At 37.8% G+C, this 21,561-nt stretch overlaps 2 protein-coding genes across 2 annotated transcripts; one reads left to right on the top strand and one right to left on the bottom strand.

The window, feature by feature from the left end:
• Positions 1–1,593: 1,593 nt before the first annotated feature.
• Positions 1,594–4,102, bottom strand: mb (myoglobin). Its single transcript, XM_079264951.1, has 4 exons — positions 3,967–4,102; positions 3,076–3,176; positions 2,349–2,568; positions 1,594–1,984 (listed from the first exon to the last, which is right to left on the bottom strand). The coding sequence occupies exons 2-4, from the start codon at positions 3,156–3,158 to the stop codon at positions 1,844–1,846; spliced, it is 444 nt and encodes a 147-aa protein (XP_079121077.1). The 5' UTR covers positions 3,159–3,176; positions 3,967–4,102; the 3' UTR covers positions 1,594–1,843.
• Positions 4,103–5,735: 1,633 nt separating this feature from the next.
• On the top strand, positions 5,736–21,087 carry serhl (serine hydrolase like). Its single transcript, XM_079264931.1, has 12 exons — positions 5,736–5,923; positions 8,090–8,233; positions 8,497–8,610; positions 11,082–11,123; positions 11,208–11,227; positions 11,303–11,377; positions 14,742–14,851; positions 14,940–15,019; positions 15,095–15,129; positions 15,238–15,314; positions 17,613–17,700; positions 20,035–21,087. Exons 1-12 carry the CDS (start codon positions 5,866–5,868, stop codon positions 20,176–20,178), a joined length of 987 nt encoding a protein of 328 aa, XP_079121057.1. The 5' UTR covers positions 5,736–5,865; the 3' UTR covers positions 20,179–21,087.
• The last annotated feature ends 474 nt before the right edge of the window (positions 21,088–21,561 follow it).

The raw sequence follows: 21,561 nt of genomic DNA, 5'->3' as shown, positions 1-21,561 counted from the left end.
ACAAGCTGTCTGTCAGAAAGCCTTTACCCGTGTTTTTTCCATGTATCACACATTTTATTTTGTTCAGGTGTAAATGTTTCAGCACTGAGATGTGTCTGCAGGTTCCACTCTGTGTGATTGTTTGCTCTTTGGTCTCATAGCAGAATAAAAAGTTTTATGTTTAGATTTCAGTCCTGTTGGGGTTTACACTGGTTTCCTCCTACAAGCCTAAAAATACACCACTCACGGAAAGTTCATCCTTCTCTGTAAAGTCAGAAAATGCAGCTAAACTGCACTATAACCTCACAGATAAACTCAGTGTGACTTTCTCTGAACCTTTGAATTATATTTTGTTTCCATAAATAATTTGACACAAAGGAATTATTTTTCTATTTATTTTACACTAATGTCCCAATGTGATATCAACGGTTTACATTTTCCATAAGTTCCACCCAGGAGTTTAATTTCCTTCATTTTTACCAGCATTATATGTACTGTGTGTGACTGACTTGTCATTCTAAGTTGAAGCTGAGTAAATGCGAGCCAGTATGGAGGTTTCTGTGATGACCTGGTGACCTGCGTAGACTGTACTCGTCCTCTTCCCCACTGCAAGCTGGGATCAGCTCCAGTCCTCCCAGTAACCCTGCATAGGAATGGACCTTAAATTACAGCGCCATGTAGACGGGAGTATACTTTTGTTTTCAACACTATGAGATGAGTAAGATGGCTGGCTGATTAGGTCACGCTGACACCTGTGGATGAAGGCCTTCTACTTGCTCCATGGGTGACTTTGTCCACTTTGAGACTCTCTGTGCTGAAAATGGAGCATTTTTCTGTGATGTGAGTTGAAAAAAACTACTAAAATGTAAAGTCTTTTCCTTTTTTTTCCAAAAACCTTAGATGCCTCTCCCCTTTTTTTTATTTTCCAGTGTTAAGACGTGATTATTCAGCCACTTGATAAAACAGCAGATGAAAAGAAATAACCTGTTGAGGCTGATACAATCCTAAAAAAAAGGCGTAAACTCCTCTGAACAGCATGAAACTTTGTTTTAAGATCCAAAATGAGAAGATGTATGGGTTTTTTTTCCTGTTTTAATCAAACTTTTACAATAATCTACATTTTAAATCATGAAATACTGAGTTCTGTGACTCTGTGGTGGTTCAGGTTTGGAAGAAAATGTGAGAGAAAAACCTGCTCTCAGCTCAGCAGATTAAAAGTTAAAATAAAGCTCAAGAATCTTGGTTAAAAGAAAGAATAATATTGTTGATTTTTTAATTATTATCTCATTATATTTCCTTATCATTACCCTTCAGGATGGAGAGGGAAGAGAAGCCCCCATCTGTGATGGACTGACGTTGATCACATGACTGATAGTCTGAAATATCTACAGTTCATGAGGATCTATGTTGACGTAGTGCTGTAGTGATGTGCATGCTCTATTTATACTGCCTGATATCATAGCTGACCCCTTGTGCAATAAAAAGATAAAAGCATTATTACATAAGCTGATTTGTAACTTAAGAGATGCATCAGGTGAGAAAAAACATCATCCTCACTGTATCAGCGATGAAAAATCTGGGATGTGAGCAAAAGTAATGAGCAGAGAAAAGCAACAGAGTTTTATTGGTAGGAATTGTCAGTGATTTACAGCAAGCTGGACTCGTTTTGCTGGAGTTAAGAGGAGAAATTGACTTAACATAGAACATCTCTCCAGTTTAATGCAACAATCAGTAGCTATAATAATCCTTACAAGAAGCTAATGAGTAACATGACTATTATCTACAGTCTGGTTACTGGAAAAGATGCTTTTTATTCAAAGCAAAAGTACTTGCAAGTTGATTTTCTTTTCTTGACTCATGCCCTTCAGCCGGTGAAGCCGAGCTCTTTATAGGAGGCGTCGAGGTCAGCGATGACAGCAGCCATCACGTTTCTCAGGGCCTGTTGCCCGGCAGCGTCTAGTCCTGCCTTCTCCTGCATCACCTTAACAATCACCTCCGTAATCAGCTGAGAGGGAGAAAAACAGAGGAAAGGATGGACATAGTGTCTCTCCACCCTTCAAGGTCTTGGTCTGCCACTTGGTAGAGGTAAACTTTTAGTGGCTGTGATGAATTTCTTTATAAAGTTATGGAAATAAACCAGTCTAAGCCATTTCTACCAGTTAGTTTGGGGATATAAAACCAAAAAAAGGGTTTGTTTTACCTCTACTCGTTCAAATTTAAGCCTTTATATTGCTATGTTATTATTTACTTATAACTCAGTCATTTGCTTAAAAACATTTAGTCTGATTATTTTTTCTGACTTTTTTCTTTGTGTGAACTTCAGAGGGCTAAAGAAGATGGTGTGGGAAGAGGAGCCTGTGGGACCTCACCTTGAAGTTATTGATGGGGATCTTATGCTTGGTCGCGTGACTGGTGGCCAATGGTTTGAGGATGGGAGCATGGTTCCCTTTGGCTTTCAGCAGCTCGCCCAGTTTCTTCAGGACGGTGGCACCGTGGGCTGAAATGGCGGCGTTGCCAGGCAGGTCACCCAGGGCAATGCCCACAAACTTGGGGAAGAGCTTCTGGGTGTCTGGATGCTCCGTGAAGAGACTGTTTAAATAAGAAAACGTGATGTGGGCCAACTTTTCAGCCCCATACATGCAGATAAATGTCACAATATCACCCCTGACTAAGCTGAGAAGGCTTTGAACCGATGGGAGGAATAAAATTATAAGAAAATAAATTTAAAAAATAAACGCTACAATAATTTTGATTAACTTTATATAAAAAATTAATAAATAGATATTGTTATATATATATATATATATATATATATATATATATATATATATATATATATATATATATATATATATATATATATATATATATATATATATCGATATATATATATATATTTATATATATATTGTGGTCACTGAACGTGCAACGGATCAATCAAGTCGAGGAGTAATAAAAGAAATCAAACTATCTCTAATTAAACTAGTTCATTTGCATATGAGTATTTTTGTTCTTTTAAAATATTCACTTATTCTCTGCAAAACAGCATGATCTTTACAGAAACACGAGAAGCCTTATCTTTCCAGAACCACTGACCGGGTCAGAACCAAGTTCCCATGGGCAGCGTAGTCGGCTTCCACTGGACCCCAGTGCTTCAGAACCAAGTCGTAGTCTGCCATGATCCCAGAAGACGTAGTCTGATGGCAAATATATGAATAAAAGTATTTAGACGAAACAGTCGTCTGGGGGTTATAATCACGTCTCTGTCCTTTCAAAATAAATAAAAAAGGATGGGTTTATTTCACATCTGAGTGTTCTGCAAACAGTGTTATCTGCTTGTTTGGTGTCGCAGTTCTACTGTTTGATTTCATGGCCTCAGGTCAAGAACAACTTCGTTCAAGGCCATTTCATTTCATTAAGTGGAGCTGAATATGTTATTTCGTTTGCCTTCAGTGTTTTCTGTCTGTAACTTAGTGCAGATGTATGATTTATATAAAATAAAATGAGATACATGGTTTGTTTGCTCTAAAATCTGCCACATTTCTTTGAATACAGATTTTTTTGTCCTCAAGAACACTGCTTTTGAGCTGAAGTTCTGCAGGAGCAGAGGGTTGCTTGTTAATTCGATAACCTTTGTGCTTATATCATTAATTTAATGTCATGTAACTGTGATATTTCCTCTGCAAATTGAATGTTTATCAAATCAAATCATGACAGAACAATAAAAAAAGCCTTTTAAATATATATTTTCTTCAGTTTTATTGCAGGCTGATATGCTCTGAATCAGGTGGGTTTTTTTTTTTTTTAGATTTATATATACACACACACACACACACACACACACACACATATATATATATATATATATATATATATATATATATATATATATATATATATATATATATATATATATATATATATATATATATATATATATATATATATATATAAGATAATTAAATATTTAAAAAAGACATCCCATACCTGCAATGAAGTAAAACAATCCTGTGTTTAAAACAAATTCTTCTTGGCCTGACTTTCCACCTCTAAGTTGACCTTATATACTCCCTCCCAGTATGCAGCAGCCCAACTTTTTCCAGCACTCCCAACAGTGTACTTCACTTGCCGCACGTCTCTTAAAATATTCCACGCCTAATCTGGAAACCTCTACTTCCACACAAACACAGACTCTGAGGTGATCTGGAGGTTATTTGTTGGGAAAAGTTCCTTTTTTTTCTGTTCAGGATCTCTTGAAACATTCATTTAAATTAATTATTAATATCATCTGAGGTAAATTCTCCTCACTGTGTGCTTAATGCTGAAAAAAGTCATTTATTTGTTTATTCTGCAATGAGTTAGACTTTAATCTTGCTAAAATATACGGATTTTGTCAAATCTGTATGAGGAGCTGTTGATTCCTAAAACCTTTTTTTTATGGCTTTTAGCACGAGCCCGAGACTGCTTCTGGTCAGTGTTTGGTTTTATTTATTGGTCATTTTATTGGTTCGTTTTGTTTTATTGTTTTGACTTTGTATTCCTTTTATAATCATTACCTTACTGTCTTATATATCTCTCTTTTAACTGTTTTATTTTGACTGATTATGTACAACACTTTGTTCCAAAACCTGGTTATTTAAAAGGGCTTTATAAATAAAGTTAAGTAATAAAAATCATATTTGGAGGATTTAAGTCAAGTTGCAAAAACCAACAATCATTTTGCATCTTCTTCAGTCCCAGTATCCTGCTCCTGTCAGACTGGGGATGTGGCCCTTCTTATTTCTGTGCCTGAGGACCATTTGTCTGATTATCTGTTCTCTGCAAAATTACAATTGTTTTATTCGGTAGCAAAAAGACACAAAGTTGATGCACATTTTCATGTGCAGAACACAGGAAACTAACAGACACCAGTGTTTTTTATCTTCTCTTTTGTGTTCGGGAGTCTTTTGGTTCAGTTTTTTTTTTGCTGCCTCCACTGATGGAAGGCAGTATTTCTTATCCTGGTCCTGGTCCTCGGGACCCCCTGCCCTGCATGTTGTATGGGTAACCCTATTTTACCACAACTGAATGAAATAAAAGGCTCATTCATAGGTTGCAAAGAACTTGATGAGGAATTTTAATGAACTGACTCTGGTGTTTTCAAGGAGGAACAAAACGTTAAACATCCGGAGGAACCGGATTGAGAAACACTGGATTAAAGTCTGGACTCTGGACCACTATAAATCTTGATGTCTTGATAACTCAGGCAACTCAGAAAATACCAGGTGATTAGGTGCTTTGAAGAGGAGGTTTTACAACCAGATGTATTCCTTCAGACTTCTCATTATTATTTATTTATTTTTTATCATTATTTTTATGTTTTAGGGACCAATACAAAGTTACAGCCAAGGCCTTCCTGAAACTGATTAGTTATGATTTAATTAATTGATTTTCTTTTTTAAAAAAACAAAACAAAAAAAAACAAAACAACTTTTTCAAATATTTTATTTTTAAAACAGCTTAACGTTTTAATTTGTATCGATTTTTAATCTTTGTCAATATGTTGTTCAGTTGTTTGTCATATTACGTAATCAGCTTTATGGTGTTTCCACCTGTTGGATGCTGAGCAGGTGATGAAAATGCCATCTGCTGGTTAAAGTGTGACATCACACTGGGTAAAAGGTAAGTCCCTCCTCTTCTGAACGCTGATTGGGTCAGATTTCATTCACCATATATTCGTCTAACCAATCACGTGATCTGCAAGATCCGGAAGACAACATTGAACCTTCAAAAGGCCGGAATTTTGGTTCATTTAGGAGTTTTCCACGAGTTTGTTTTTGTTATATTGTGGGTACACTATTTTTTTTTTTGTTTGTTTTCTTTTAATAAGTAGTGGCATTTTTCGTGATGATACAAGCGTTAAAAGGTGTTAGACACATGGCGTCCAGTTCAGTGAAACAAGCAGGTAAATACTGATAATCTGTTTTTTTCCCGTGACTTACAGAAGAGAAAAAAGTCAAACAAGTGATAAAAGGTTTATTAACATTTACCCATTCGTGATTTTAATCTTTTACAAAGGCGTTTTGATCAGAACAATACTGTGAACTCGTTGCATTTATTTAATGAAAACAAAGATGACATGAAGGTAGAAGTCCTAAAGAATATATTTTAGCATTACATACATTACAAGTGGTTTAAAAAGTCTACGTGGGGTTTATAAATGCTTATTTTTAAATGGCTTTTAGTAAAGGGAAATTACAGTCTGCATGACCTTGCACATAAGGGATTCAGTTTGTGATTTCTATACGAAAGACAGCATATATGTTTAATGGAAATCATGCGTTTGCTGATTCATTCAGGATTAATTTGCCGAACAGTATGAAACACATTATCATACTGCCATCAGGAAGTATGATTGGTATTGATTGACCTAAGTGATCTGCATCAGCGTTTATGTAAATGAAGTCTCTCAAAGTAACCAAACTTTTACCAGGTTGACTAACGTGTCCTCAAAGTCCAGCTCTGCACATGGAGTAGACCCTCCTATGTAAAAGAAGTGTTGCATCATCCTCCTTTATGTAGCTTTCATTTGGTTTTTGGTTATCTTTGCTTGTCTTCCATAAAAACAATCCACATGGGTCAGCTTTTATCCTGGTCATACATGGCCTAGTTGCTGGTATCTTTGTTACTGGGCGTCTCCAATCCTTTTATTTAAACACGAAATCTAACCAAAGAGGCCCATTTTTGCTGTTTCAGGCGTGTCAGTTTTAACAATTTATTTTCTGGCTGGTTAAAATATCCAATCAACAGGAGCCATCGCAACATATCATATCAATATTGTTTACATGTTGTCCCTGTTTTAGGATTTATATTCTTCTTTTTAAAAAGCAGGAGACTTGTAAGATATTGTTTATGTTTAGAATACTTAAATATACTGACTAAAATTGAAGAATCTCAATTTATTCTAATTTAAAAACTTTATTTGTCCCTGACAGGCTCTTTTTTTTTTTTTTTTTTTAATAATAACTATATGTCATATAATATGTCATATGGTGATGACGGGGTTTTATAAAATGTAACTACACATGATGTGATAATGATCACATGGAGTTTTTGCAGTGGAGAGCTTCAGATAACTGTTAGTTAATAAGAGAACAAAAATAACAATACACATGATGATAACTTAACCTAGGAGAAAATTAATGCACGGCAGAGTAAACAGGATTATAAATAACTAAACATTAGGGCTGAAATAGTAAGTGCATGTGCTGAAGTTGTAAATCTTATATATCTTTTACAATATAATTTTACATAAAGTTCAGAAGCTTGAACTTGATAGTAAACATTGATTAGTGTCTTAATAATTCATTTTAAAACAGCCATTAAACGCAGAGTTGATACAGGAACCTTAAATAATCTTGTCAAATTGCTCAATTTTAAAATATGTATGTAATAGGACCAGCACCTCCAAATCCGAGACCATGGTTTTCAGCCAGGAAAGACAAGAGCATCCTTTCCAGGTTGGGAATGAAGTCCTACTCCAAGTGGAGGAATTTAATTATTTTGGGGTTTTGTTTACAAGTGAGGGAAGGATGGAGCGTGAAATGGACAGACAGATCGTCGTGGCATCTGCAGTGATGAAGAAGGAGTTGAGCCAAATGGCAACGCTCCTGATATACCTGACCATCTGCATTCTGTCTTTCAGCTATGGTCATAAGCTGTGGGTCATGACTGAAAGAACGATATCGCAAAGACAAGCAGCTGAAATGAGTTTCCTCCTCAGGGTGGCCGGGCTCTCCCTTAGAGACGGGGTGAGAGGCTCGGTCATTGAGGAGGGGCTCAGAGTAGAGCCGCTGCTCCTCCACATTGAGAGAAACCAGGTCAGGCATCTGGTTAGGATGCCTCCTGGACACTTCCCCCCAGGGAGGTGGAAAATGTGGCTAGGGAACATGGAGGTCTGGGCTTCTTTGCTCCCTGCAACCAACCCTGGATGAGCAGAAGAACATGGATGGATGGATGGAATATAATGGGAAAAGTCTGCATGTTTGTGTAGTTCAGGAGGTTATAATGTTCTGTCAGTTTCTGTAAATCAGGAATTTCTCTCACCATGTTCTTCATTTTCTGTGTTCAGTGTCAGAGCTCTCTGTGCCAGTCCCATGGGGAGAGATCAGAGGGAAAGTCTGGGGTCCTGATCATGGGCGTCCAGTTCTGTGCCTGCACGGCTGGGCAGACAACTGTGGTACATTCAACACCCTCCTTCCCCTTCTACCTAAAGGTAACAGCTCTAGGAGGATGCATGTAAAACATGACACAACTTACACCTGGTTTTGCTTTTCATTTGGCGATTCACACAAGTTTTACCACAAGTTGAATAGTTATTTAGTCGAGACTGCTGTGAAAGGCTTAAACACAGCTATCAGCTATTTAAAGAATTTTAGAAAATTTACCTGTTTTAACTTCAATCTGCTAAAATTCCAAGAACAATTTGGTTTTATAGTAGAGAAATGTTCACATAGATTACCTCCCTTCTTTTGACAGAGTGCAGATATGTGGCTGTGGACCTGGCAGGCCACGGCTGCTCGTCACATCGTCCTGCTGGAGTTCTTTACTCCTTCCCTTCGTACGTTTTGGATGTACGCAGAGTCGTTGAGGGTGTGTGAGTATGAGAAATTTCAGGACATGTTTAATCCTTTTAGTTAATATCAGTGTGTTTAAAAGCAGACTTTTCAGGTCATCTTACGTCATTCAGTATTACTGGCTTTTCACTTTCAGTGGAAATATATTGCATGTTGAATACACACAGTCTGACCAAATGAGTCACCGCCTGTATTTAGTTAAACAAATGGGTACGGGCCTCATATTGGCTAGTTACTGCATGGATGATCATCTTAAAGCTGGCAACAAGCTATTTAACCTCTGATGTAGTGAGTAGCTTCTCATTTTCTAAATAAACAATCATGCAGCATCCATGCATCAATCAGAGAAAACATCTAAGGAAATTGTTGAAACTTCTAAAAACTTTCCAACGCATGATTAGAAAACTGAAAGGATAACGGAAAACCATCGTTTTCCAGTATAAAAATCATTCTGAATGATGCCGGTCAGTGATCATTCATACACGCTGCATGTATAGAAGAGCGCTGCAAATCCAAAAGCGTAATGCAAAAGAAGAAAAACGCGCTGCGAATAAGGAAAAGCGCTGCATAAACGAAAACAGCTGCAAAAAGAAAACGCTGCATGTTCAGTCACACAACGGAAGCCAGCGACTTTCTACCCAAGAGACAAAGTATTTCTATTCCTTAATGCAGCTGTTTTTCTATATGAAGCGCGTTTGCACCCCTTGGCCGCCGTACTTAAATCCTTGAAATGAAATTGAAGACAAACAACAGTAGAACTCAGAACTACATTTCACATGCACAGTGTGAAGGGAAGTTAAAGGACCAGGACTCAACAGCTGTGCAGCTATAAGAAAACCACTAATCAATTTAAAAAAAAAAGAAAAAAAAAATTAGTGGAGTGTAGTGGAAGAAATTTTATCATGCTGGGCCGCCGGTTTAATGACAGTAAAGCTTCATTCATTCATAAGCGGTAAGGCTAACCAAAGAAAAAGGCTTCGGTATGTTCGGGAGCAATGGAAGAGGTTATGTTGCCTGATCAGTCCAGATTGATCCTGTTCCAGAGTGATGGGAGTGTCAGGGTTAGAGGAGAGGCAGATGAAGTGATGCAGCCATCATACCTACTGTACAGTAGGTATGATCTGGGGTTGCTACAGATGGTCAGGTCTAAGTTCAGCAACATTATGTGTCTAAAGGAAGAGGTCAGCTGATACCTGAATATACTGAATGAGCAGATTATTCCATGAATGCAGGAATTCTTCATATTCCAAGAGGATAATACCAGGATTCATCAGGATCAAATTGTAAGAGTGGTGCAGGGAACAGGAGGCATCATTTTCACACATGGACTGGTCATGGGGTTCAGGTCTGGCCACCACAGAGTCTAGACCTGAACCCCAGTGAGAATCTTTGGGATGTGCTGGAGGAGACTTGGCACAGTGGTCGGACTCTCCCATCATCAATAAAAGATCTTAGTGAAAAACTAAGGCACTAAATCTTGTGACAGAGCCGAAGCTGATTGAAACAACACCACAACAAATGCTGCCGTCATCAAAGCTAAAGGAAATATTAGTGTGTGACCTGTTTGGTTGTTTTTTTTTTTGGTGGTGACTTCTTTTTTTTTTTTTTTTTTTTTTTTGTCCAAACATTGTATTAGTATATAATTTAACCTTTTTTTTTTTAAATTTTACTTTAACATCTTGAAAAGCTACATTGCATGCTCACATGGATTTCCCCAATCAACGGTGAGTTTCTCCTCACTGGTCATGTTAATGCGAGCTAAGAAAGAGCTGTCAACCTCCAGCTGCAACATATCGGTATATACAGTTTCCATGGTTACAAGGCATCTCAGGTCTCAAAGGCTGCAGAAAATTGGTGTTTGATTCTTCAGTTGTGTTGGCATTACACCTCTGGGATTCAGGAATACTAAAAAAAAAAAAAAAAAAAAAGTTAAATTTCTCTTAATAATCTTCAAATTCATCACCAAAGTCACTTTAAATGATTAAATTATCATAATTAGTGGTACGATTATTGGTTTGCATCACTTGTGGCTTCTTCTTGTTTCAGTTTTGGCCTGTAGATGGCACTAGAGGCTTTATGTTGGAGTGTAACTCTTATGTTTCTGCTTAAAAATCTACTTATCTAAGTTGTAACCTCAGCCACAAATAAATAAATAGTCTTATTTTGATGTTTTCGGTCTTTTCTAAAACATATTTGAGGTCTAAATGTTCCTGTAACTGGCGTTACACATGTCAGTCTTAGTGGTGCGATGGCCAACAACAGCTGTTCCCTTTACAACCCACATAATGACTAGATTTATTTAAGTAGAAATGAATCCTGTGTGAAAGAGTTAGTAATGTTAAAACATTAAAACGGGTTATTTCATAAAGATAGCGGCGCTCCAGAGCGTCTGGTCGCAGTGATGTTTCCTTTAAAGTAAAAATGGCCCGTGTGTTTTTGTGATGAGATGCTGAACCTGGTTGATGATGTGTGAAATTACTCCCACAGCTATGCAGTGGAGCAAATTCTCCATCATAGGCCACAGCATGGGTGAGTGCAACTAATGGCAAAGAATTCGAGCTTTAAAATGTCTTTGGCATGTTTTTTTAATTCATGTTCTTGTTTTCATTTCAGGCGGTAACATCGCTGGAATGGTAAGTTACTGACAGCGTTACAGCCAACGTGTCGGTGAGACAGCGGTGTCTTCATCCATACGCTGTTTTCCACAGTTCAGCGCTCTGTATCCTGACATGGTGGAAGCCGTCGTACTGCTGGACTCCTACGGATTTTTACCAACAGATCTGGTACTTTTTTTTTTTTTTTTTTTTTTTCCCTCCATCCTGCACCACGATTCACTGATTTTACGATGCCGCGCCCACGCACTCCGAGTCACCTGCTGATCGCTGTAACCCTCATTTTAACTTAATAACATTAAAAAAAAAAAAAAAAAAAGTTGGAATAAATAAATATTGCTGCAAATTAGGCTTTAGATTTGCAAATGAACCCTTTATATTGAAGAAACCCACAGCTGTAGGGGGGAAAAACATGCAAACTCCAGGTCCCAACACGGAGGCAATGACATTAGAAACTGGTTTTTATTTTTAGAAAAATCACACGACACCTCATCGTATGTTTGTAAGACCGATTGATCATCTGTCACACCAAATATAGAGGTCATTGAAGTTCTCCAAAAACTGATCAAAACCCTGACAAAAGCACAGAAGATATATATATATATATATATATATATATATATATATATATATATATATATATATATATATATATATATATAATTTTTTTTTTTTTTTTTTTTTTTTTTAGCAGGTTTAATTACTGTTAATTGTGTAAAAGTTTGATCTGAACCCATCCTACTAATTGTATCAAAGTATTGATCCAGCTTTTTTTTTTCTTTATATTTCCATGAAAGGCTTAATTAAAATATTTAAAGACAAATGATCGTAGAGTAAAAGCTGTTAAGCTGTCTAATAATAATTTCATTCCCTTAAAACAGTCAAGCTTTCTTGTAATATCTTTAGGTGTTAAAGAATAGTTCTCCAGACTTCTGAAGGACTTTTCAAAGCTCTTCTTTGGATGGATGATCTCATGTTGCTCATGTTCTGGGTTGTGGAGAAGATTCATCACTTCTTGACTCTTTTTGTAAATCTCAGCCTATTCCTCCCTTTCCCGTCCACTAACATGACTTCTTTATGGTCATCCTTCTGTAGGACTTTCTGGGCTTCTTCAACGTTTTAAGGAGAGACTGCGCACCTTTCTGAGATGCTCCATGTTTTCGCTCTTTTGGAATCAATATGTTGGTGCTAAAATACTTATATATTTGGGGTTTTTTTTCTTTTGGTTTTGGAAATAAGAACAGACTGTTGGTACCAAAACAAACCTCTTCATCAGAACGTCCATATTTTTCTGCCTACTGTATGAAATGACAATTTAAATAAATCAAGTATAATGCATGCATAATCTTAAAGAAAGCTGAAAAATGTGAAATATCTACAGTAGTGTCAGGATCAAGATATGTTTTACTGTCAGAGGAAATTCAACTGGAACGCAGGGGAAAATACAAACATCTCCTCCTAAAACATCACTTTCAGTGAAACCTGGAGCAAAGCAGCCAAATGTAGCGAAGTTTGAGGAGTAACTGTGCAAAAGTAGAAGCAAAACACGAGCCTGAGCAGATTTAAACGTGTGATTGAAGGTGAATATCTCAGGATCCGATCACCCGATGATGATCGAAACCTTAATCAATCATCAGTCATGAGAATAAAGAGAATAAAATTCACCTTGGAAACATCATGACGGTCCAGAGGGAAGTGAAACACAAGATACTGTCATCAGAAGAGTAATTAATTGTCATTTGTTCTGCTTTCTGGTTATGTTTTTTTATGCTCGCTAATCTTTAGGTGCTAGCTGTCGGCTTTTCAAGTCGATTTTCAATTCAACTGTATTTATATAGCGTCAAATCCCGGCAATGCCATCTCAAGACGCTTTACAGACAGAAAAAAAAAAAACAATGAAAGCCAAGAACATAATCACACAGTAGTTTCACACAGTAATCAATCAATCTTTATTAATAAAACACTTTCATACAATCAAGAGCAAAGAAAGGACAAAAAACAATATTACTTATCGAATCCCCCTAAATTAAGAGCCTGTGAAACCCACATATACCCAACATATCAAACCCATTAAGAGGCGCTGTCCCAGCCCCATTAACTGTGTCAAAAAGCTAAAACACTGGAAAAATAAAAAGTATTAGGACTAAAAAAAACTTTAAGTGAATAAAAAAACATCAAACATTAAGATAAAGATATAGGAAGAAGCAACAGCTTTACTAAAAAGGTAAGTTTTATCTATAAACAATCAAAAAAATAAAAGCAATCAAACAAAAAGAATCGAAATAAAATCAGATCTAAAATGTCAACTTATTGTGCAGAAAAAGCCAGCTTAAACAAACGGGTCTTCAGTCCAGATTTAAAAGCAGATACAGTGGAGGCCTGTCTAACGTGTAAAGGAAGCTCATTCCACAGTTTAGATGCTGCCACCGCAAAGGCCCGGTCCGCTCTGAGCTTCCGTTTCGTCCTCGGTACAGACAGAAGTAGTCGGTCAGCTGACCTACGAGACCGAGAGGGTGTGTAAGGATGGAGGAGCTCAGAGAGGTACCGCAGGAAGAAGATGAGGAAGAAGAGCATGGCAGTAATCCATTCTACAGATGATAAGAGTGGCTAAGTGTGTCTGCAGAAACGGGACAAAACGTTTCATCAACACCTTGTTTGTGTGGTTTGCTCGACGTGGAGAAATGAGCTCTAAACTCCTACGATGATGACAAACATTGGGATAGAGGTTGCCTTGCATGGACGTGGGTCACCGGGGCCTCTATCTGAAGCCAGGCCGGGGGGGTGGGGTACAGGGGGAGCATCTGGTGGCCAGGCCTCCAGTCTAAAAGGGTTACATGGACCCCCGTCCTGTGGTCTCACCACCTGCAGGAGCCTTAGGGGTCATTTTCATATTTTCCTCTTATAGAACCTGCAGTGAGCTCCTTATTTTTTCCTTTTAACATGAATAATTTATCAGTAACCAGCAGCAGTCTTTTAATTTCCTTTTAGGTTAATAAAGTACTTATCTTATCTGTCTGCGATGGCGTCTCCTTCCAAACAAACAAATGGTTAAAGACACGCCGTTAGACCGTCTCAGGAGTGGTGAATGGTAAATTAGCAAATTAGCTGTTGATTAAGTCAACGTGACGACCTCTTTCTTTCTTTCTCAAGCTTAAAATGCAGCACTTTGGTTACATTGTAAGCTTAGTTGTTCAGTTTCGGAGTGCATACTCTTTAAATTATTGCTTTTTTTTCCACTGAGCGCTCATGCAGCCCGTCTGGTGACCTCTGGCTGATATTAGTCTGATGTACACTGAAAGGCCTCATGACTTCATTACAGAGTCTGATGAGTTCTGCAATGTGCACGGATGAAAAAATGTTTAAGTTGTTTGACATTTTGAAAGGCGTCATATTTAAGAAACGCTTTCAGTCATCAATGAAATTGAGTCTGCTGCTGTTTTTGTCCTTTGGGCCAATTTTAACGATTCCCATTATGTTGCTGCTCCTTGGTTCTTTCCCTGCTGTTTACTCGCTCGCCTCATAACTTGTCTTGCAGAAAGAAATGCCCAAGGTGTTCAGACAGGGCTTGGATGAGATGATTCAGTTTGAAAAAAAGGACGAAGACAAGAAGAGAAGAGTTTACACTTATGAGAGAGCTGTCGAGAGGTAAGACGCGTTCATATCTCAGCTGTGGAAAAGACAACTGCACATCCACTCAAGCAGAAATGTGTGTGTTTGTGTGTTAAATCCTCAGGCTGCTGGCTGGAAACCCAAGTCTGTCTGAACAGTCTGCAAAAATCCTCCTGGAACGAGGTTTGGTTCAAGTTGAAGGAGGTTTGTCTTATATTTTTTACTCTTTGATCCGCTGTGTTTCTCATGCTGAAGCTGTAACGAACCTTTCCCTTGCAGGGGTGGAGTTCTCTCGAGACTTTCGGATTAATTTGGTAGGTTAATGTTGAGCATTACTTATTTTTTTTTCTTATCTTTCTCTTTTTTTTTTTTTTTTTTGAGGAGTTCTTTGCAGCTCATAACATTTTATTTTGCCTTTTCAGAAAAACGTGGTACGCATCACTGTGGAGCAGAGTCTGGAGTTGCAGTCGAAGATACAAGCCTCCGTTCTAGTTGTTCTGTAAGACGTTCTTCTGCCGCTTGTTGTCTTATTACAGATATAATCCATTATTGCATCACAGCCCAGTCATGTGGTAAAGAAAATAGACCCCCTGAACTCTTAAGGTTTCACGTGTGAAGTGATGAAATGAAACATATGGCTATTTAGACCAGTGTTTTTCAACCTTTTTTGAGCCGAGGGAGACTTTTCTCACTGACAAATCACAAGGCATACCACAAAGGGGTTTTTTAAAGTCCATATTATTAATATAAAGTCCATCTTGTCAAAGCCTCTTGCATAGAAATCAGATAAACAGAAGAAGATGGAATTTTATTATCTTTCACCGGGGCCTGTTTGGAGCTGCTTTTTAGACCAATTAGGTGAAATTGGGTCATTTCTCAGGGCACACCTGATAATCTCTCACGGCACAGTGGTTGAAAAACACTGGTTTAGGCAAATATAACCTCAGCTGAATATCACTTGGTCATCTTTTTCTTCTACTGTTTAAACACAAATGAAGCTGAAATACAGAAGTATTGTGTGAAAAACAAACTTTTGTGGCTGCATGACTTGATCTGCCACTCTTCTTACCCTGGCGCTTCCATCACTCTGGAACTGTTGTCGTGAATGAGTCCATCCTTAATGCTTCCATAGCGATTACAGGTTTGGCATCGTTTAGGTGCTGCGGATTTAAATGCATGTGATTCATGGAGAATTTGCAGGTGTGATCACCTCTATGAAAGCACAAGTTCTTGCGGTGTAAGTCAACACAATGCATAGGAGAAAAGACAGCAACACCACTTCCTGACCATCCAGCTGGAAGGTTGATGGACAATTTCCAAACAATCTGTTGTGAAAATGATTATTTACAAGTGGAAAATCAATCAACTCCAGGCTCTGCAGCACTCAGAGAAACAGCAAAAAAATAAAGGCTAAAACTTCATGACAGATTTGCGTTCCTCAGCTAGCATCAGCTAGGATCAGTTAGCATCAGCTAGCATCGGTTAGCATCAGCAAGCATCAGTTTGCGTGTTGCATGTCAAAGTTAACGAGAGGAGAATTGGGAAAAGTCTGACCAAATATGATTTGCAAGAAAAAAAACTTGTATCTTGAAATTCGGGATCACCAGCTCCAGATCTTTGAGTCCTGAAGGGTTCACATGCTTCCCTGCTGCAATGAACCTGAGTTGAATTGATGGCTCATTTAGAGGCCAGTGCAGAACTTCATAACAAGGTTTTGGAGGATTTTATTTGAGTCAGGTGTGTTGCAGCAGGGAAACATCTAAAAACCTGCAGGTGTCAGATGTCACACTGGTCCAAGAGGTCTGGAGTTGGCGGGGTGCAATGGGTGCATGCCGCCGGTTTGATCACAATACAATATGTTGATTTAATGGATGGAGATTCAATGTTTGCCAATATATTCAGTCAGGATTTGTTTTGATTCGATTAAGGATCCAGTGATGGATATGAGACGATATCACAGGTTATTGAACCGAACTTTCCATTCACATCAAAATCACAAAAGGCAACTTGAATATAATTTAACATTTTTATTGCTGAGCTCAGATATTTAAATAAATGAAATTAAATAATAGCCAGAATGATAATAAAATGTCAGGGAACTCACATTCCAGTCATTTTTCTAAAATAAAATTGTTTGGTAAATACTTATCGGATTGATGATTGGACGATGTCTGCGTTTTTGATCCGTGTCATCGACTCATTAACAAGGTGATCGATATATTGCTGTAGATCACTGTCTTGTTTACGCCTCTATTGATCCCTGCTGCTAAACAAACACGGCAGCGAATCGTTGAACAAACCGAAAGGCTTCTGGAACAAAGTCTTCCAGACAGATTAGATTTTTAGTGCCAAGTTGAAGCCAGATAACCAAACTACATCATCTGCTTGTCACTGCGGTGGAGGGATGATGATTTGGGCTCATTTTGCAGCTACAGCACCCGGATACCCTGCAGTTACTGAGCTGATGGGGAACTCTTCTGCCTAGCAAAGTGATGTAATTTGTCTGACAGCGAAAGTTTGGCTGAAACCGATTCGCATAGCAGGGTGAAAATGATCCAGAGTGACAAATCTGCAACAGAATTACTGAAAAAACCAAACATTTAGCTGCAGCAACGCCTCCAAGTCCAGACTCCAACCTGACTGAATGATGACACGGTTTTATATGTAACGTGCTGTTCATCTGAGGATGTGTTTATCTATTCTTACAGCCTGGCAAGGATCTGTTAAAACCTTAAAGAACTGAAAGAGATGACACATTTAATATATAAACATGCATTTTTTTTTTTTGTATTTACAGAGCAGAGGACGGCTTTGAGAAAATGTTTGCTGAGCACGAGCAGAAGAAATTTACAGTAGACCTTCTTCAGGCCTACAGGGACAGAAATGTGAGTGTATTTGTCCTGATTTGTGTATGCAAAATAAGTATACTAGCATCTCCGTGTCTATTTTTAACCATAAAGCCTGTGTGTAATTGTCCCTGACAGACAAATGGCTTCGCAGTTTCCGTGTTAGTCTGAGCTCAGCGTCTCTGAGGCAGCAGAAATTTTTATCATCTGTAAACCTCAATGCTGACCTATATACTGGATCTCGGTTAAGTTGTGCAGATGAAAGGGGAAGCAGAGGCTGTGCATCTGCACTGGTAGATGCCTCTTTTCTAAGATTCAGACTTTTGACTACAACAAAAATACCAAAACAGCTTGGAAGAACATTTTATCACTGTAAGAACGGTTAAAGCGATGCGAGTTGCAGCTCATATTGATGAGGTTACGGAGAGCTACGAGCTGAATCTGCAGCTGCCTCTGCTTTCAGAGCCAGTTCTTGCAGGTGCTCGATGTCTTGCAGCAGTTTTTCTTGTTTAGTGAAGTCACCAAGGTAACTAACAATGACCGCCGTCTCGTGAGAGAAGGTTCTGTGGTAAATTTGTTTTTTTTTTTCTTTTTGTTATAAAACTGGGAAATGTGAGATATAGAGAGAGCAATATGACATCTCGATCGGGCTCTACTGTTTTCCAAATGTTTATTATTGTCAGCGCATCACTCTCAAATTTGACTCCCTAAACACCCATGAAAAGTTGTGAAATTTGGCACACACCACAAGCCAGGTGAAAATTTTGAGAATCTATGGTCCGCGTACACTCCAATACAAAAATGGCTCTCCGGCGCCACCTAGACATGGAAAAATGTCCAAATGAATTGGGTCTCGGACGTCTACTTTGACGTAGGAGAATTAAATTTGGCACACACGTGTAGCACCCGAAGATGAGCAAAAAAAAAAAGTCAATTGTATACCTGTTGCCATGGTAACGGGGTGTCCGCCATCTTGGAGTTTAGACTTATTTATGTACCTCATTTTTTCACTTTATGCGCATTGCATGAGGCTCAGACTCGAGGCTTTAATTTTTCATGTTTCTTTTCCTCCTGAAAGAAATCTTTGGAAAACCAAGTATTATATATAATATAAACTATTTTTATGTTGCATTAAAGGTACACTACAAAACTTTTGCAGATATTCTCAGTGACACGCCACCCTGTCAACATCTAATCCAGCGTAGTCTTGCATCCTACATGTTCTGTGAGACCTCTCCAGCCAGTAAACGACAGTCTTGTCCTTTCCCCCTCTCTCTTTCTGTTCTCTTCCTCTGATAATGTCTTCCTGCCATTTTTAAAGTTACGTTGTTAATCTTTCAGAAAACCTGGTGACCTTTTGGTCCCATTTTAGCCCTCTGATCGGATCTTCTACGTTACAACTCTATCGTTGATAGGTTGACAAACTACACCTGACAAACGACTTTTCCTGATGATGAGCAGAGAAACAAAAATGTTGAACCTTAAAGGGGCTCATTTAGTAATTAAACCTTATTTCTCTTACACTCGAAGCAAGATGATCCTCCCAGATTAACCTGAGAGACAAAGCAATCAGTTAATCATAAAGTCAAGCAGTTTTTCAGTTTTTATTTATTTATTTTTTTGTACCATTATTTTTTTTAAGCAGAAGAATAATGATATGCAACAGTTATAAACATTTCTGCAGTAAAACTTAACAACACATAACGATCAGCAACGTTTAGAAGAAAGCAGGTAGAAAAAGGAGCACTTTGTGTGCATGCATGTCTAAATGTGCATGTGATCATGCGACAATGATGAACAGTGTCCGTTCTTCAGATAAAAAATGGAAGGTATGATCTTATGTTTGCTCCTAATTTCTCAACCCAACTTGTTCCATAGCTTTAAACCCAGTAGTGGTCCATTATTCAGCTATTTGGCTTTTTCTTCCTGATTAAATGAATGAAACCTCGAGTGTTGGTTGGGTCAGAAAAAGATGGAGCTAAATTCATAGATCTGGATCAGTTTCCTAAACGGAGGGCAGAACATGTATTATGTTGTTTAAAAGCCACTAACTCTCCTTTGCTTCGACACAAATGAGCTTTTAGAAAGTGCTTTTCTAATATCTGCAGATCCTCCTGCAAACGGCTGGTGTGGCAGACATGGCATGCATTTGGCTGCATTCTGCAGTTTCACCACTAGATGTCAGTAAATTTACATACTTAATTTAAAGAGTTATTTTTGAGTCTTCACAACATCTTTCTGTTGTTAAAAAGCAAAAGAGCTTTCAGGAAATCTTGCAGTTTTTGCTGTTACTACTTGTGCATTTATACCAGAGTTGTGCATGTCTTTAGCATGAACATTAGTTTTAAACATAATATCATCTTTGTCTTTCAGAACACGGTGGTGACTGTTCCAGGAGATCATCACGTCCACTTGAACAATCCTGTAGTCGTTGCTCCGCTTGTGTCGGACTTCCTGCAGAACAAAGTGCTCTCAAACTCAGCAACGTTAACAGACACTGATGCGTCCAAATTATAGCAACACACATAAGCTTCAGTTGCTATACAGACGCATCATCACACCTCACAATGCTGAGTTTAGGAACTTAATTGTATTAATACTGCGATTGAGGATCCCTGCTGTATTGTTTGTACTATGTTTGTACTATTTTTTATAAGTCATCCAGTTGCCTGAGCGTAAAATATTATTAAGTTACTTCTGATTGACTCTAAATTAATATGAAGTAATTTTAATTTGAGAGATGTGTGTGTGTGTGTGTGTGTGTGTATGCTTGTTTAACTCCATATTATTTGTGGGGTACTAAACTGATTTTTCAGCCGGCACAGTTTGTGGAATATTTGGTGTATTAACAACAATATAAAGTCTTAACCCAGTTAATTCCTTATGTTTGAATAAGATTCTTATTTTCTAATCGGCTTTATATAAATGAGATTATGACAACAATAAGGGATAATCAAGGAGAGATCTATGAAGCATTCAGATTATAATCCTGTTATGTAAAATTATCGTTTTAAAAGCCTGTTCTGAAGAACAATCCTTCTCTCCACTGAAAGTCTGCTTTTTTTTTTATACGATCCAGGGAAAAGGAGAGTTGGTAATTCTGATCAGATTTCAAGATTAACCTCGAACTTGTGGATGAAGTTAATGTGCGCAGAGATGCCGCTCCTGCTCCCAAGCCAGTTACCAAACACTCCCAGTTCAGGTCGGGGACATAATAAGTCTCAATAGTCACATATCTCTCTTTGTTTGAAGCTTAATTATTGTCATGTGTTTATTGCAATAATCAGACAAATGATAAAAAGTTGGTACTGGAGATAAAATTAAACGTTTTCATTAAAAAATATTTCAGTTAATTATAAATCTTAATAAACTTGTACAATCAAACTGTATGAAATGAACAAAAAGGAATAAAGGAGGAAAAACTCAGATACCTGCATATGAATATTAAGATGACTTTTTTTTTTTGTTACATATACATTGTTCTGTTTATGGCTACATTTTTTGTAATTGTTTTAAAAATATTCTTAAATCCCTTTTTATTTATATTTTACGGTTCTTATGTAGAGATTTGATTACTTACTGATCTTGTTTGAAAAAGTTCCTTTTTTTGTCAATTATTTTTTCAACCATTCTTTTACTCAAAGGGATACATATAACTTATGGCTACTCAGGACGCTAAACCTGTAACTTTCCACAGGCCACATGACGCAAAATTAAAGTCTCCATCTGTGACAGTCACAAAAAACACTCGCACAAAGCAAAAACTGTCCCAAAAACATTACTATATAGTTTTGAGTATGAAGTGAAGCAGTAACTTTGGCACTCATGTCAATAACATCTTGTTTTGAAAGCATTAGCATTAGCCATTAGCTTATGGGACATTACAGAAGTACATCTTCC

This window comes from Telmatherina bonti (assembly GCF_933228915.1).
Source record: "Telmatherina bonti genome assembly, chromosome: 3".
Taxonomy (NCBI): Eukaryota; Metazoa; Chordata; class Actinopteri; order Atheriniformes; family Telmatherinidae; genus Telmatherina; species Telmatherina bonti.
The sequence above is the reverse complement of the archived record's forward strand: the minus strand, read 5'-3'. Positions and strand labels throughout refer to the sequence as shown.

Coding starts and splice junctions, on each gene's coding strand:
- serhl (XM_079264931.1), top strand. CDS start 5,866: ATGATACAAGCGTTAAAAGGTGTTAGACACATGGCGTCCAGTTCAGTG. Junction 8,611..11,081: donor TGTACGCAGAGTCGTTGAGG/GTGTGTGAGTAT, acceptor TTACTCCCACAG/CTATGCAGTGGAGCAAATTC. Junction 15,315..17,612: donor GCCTCCGTTCTAGTTGTTCT/GTAAGACGTTCT, acceptor TTGTATTTACAG/AGCAGAGGACGGCTTTGAGA.
- mb (XM_079264951.1), bottom strand. CDS start 3,158: ATGGCAGACTACGACTTGGTTCTGAAGCACTGGGGTCCAGTGGAAGCC. Junction 2,569..3,075: donor GGGAACTTGGTTCTGACCCG/GTCAGTGGTTCT, acceptor TTATTTAAACAG/TCTCTTCACGGAGCATCCAG. Junction 1,985..2,348: donor TCCCCATCAATAACTTCAAG/GTGAGGTCCCAC, acceptor TCTCCCTCTCAG/CTGATTACGGAGGTGATTGT.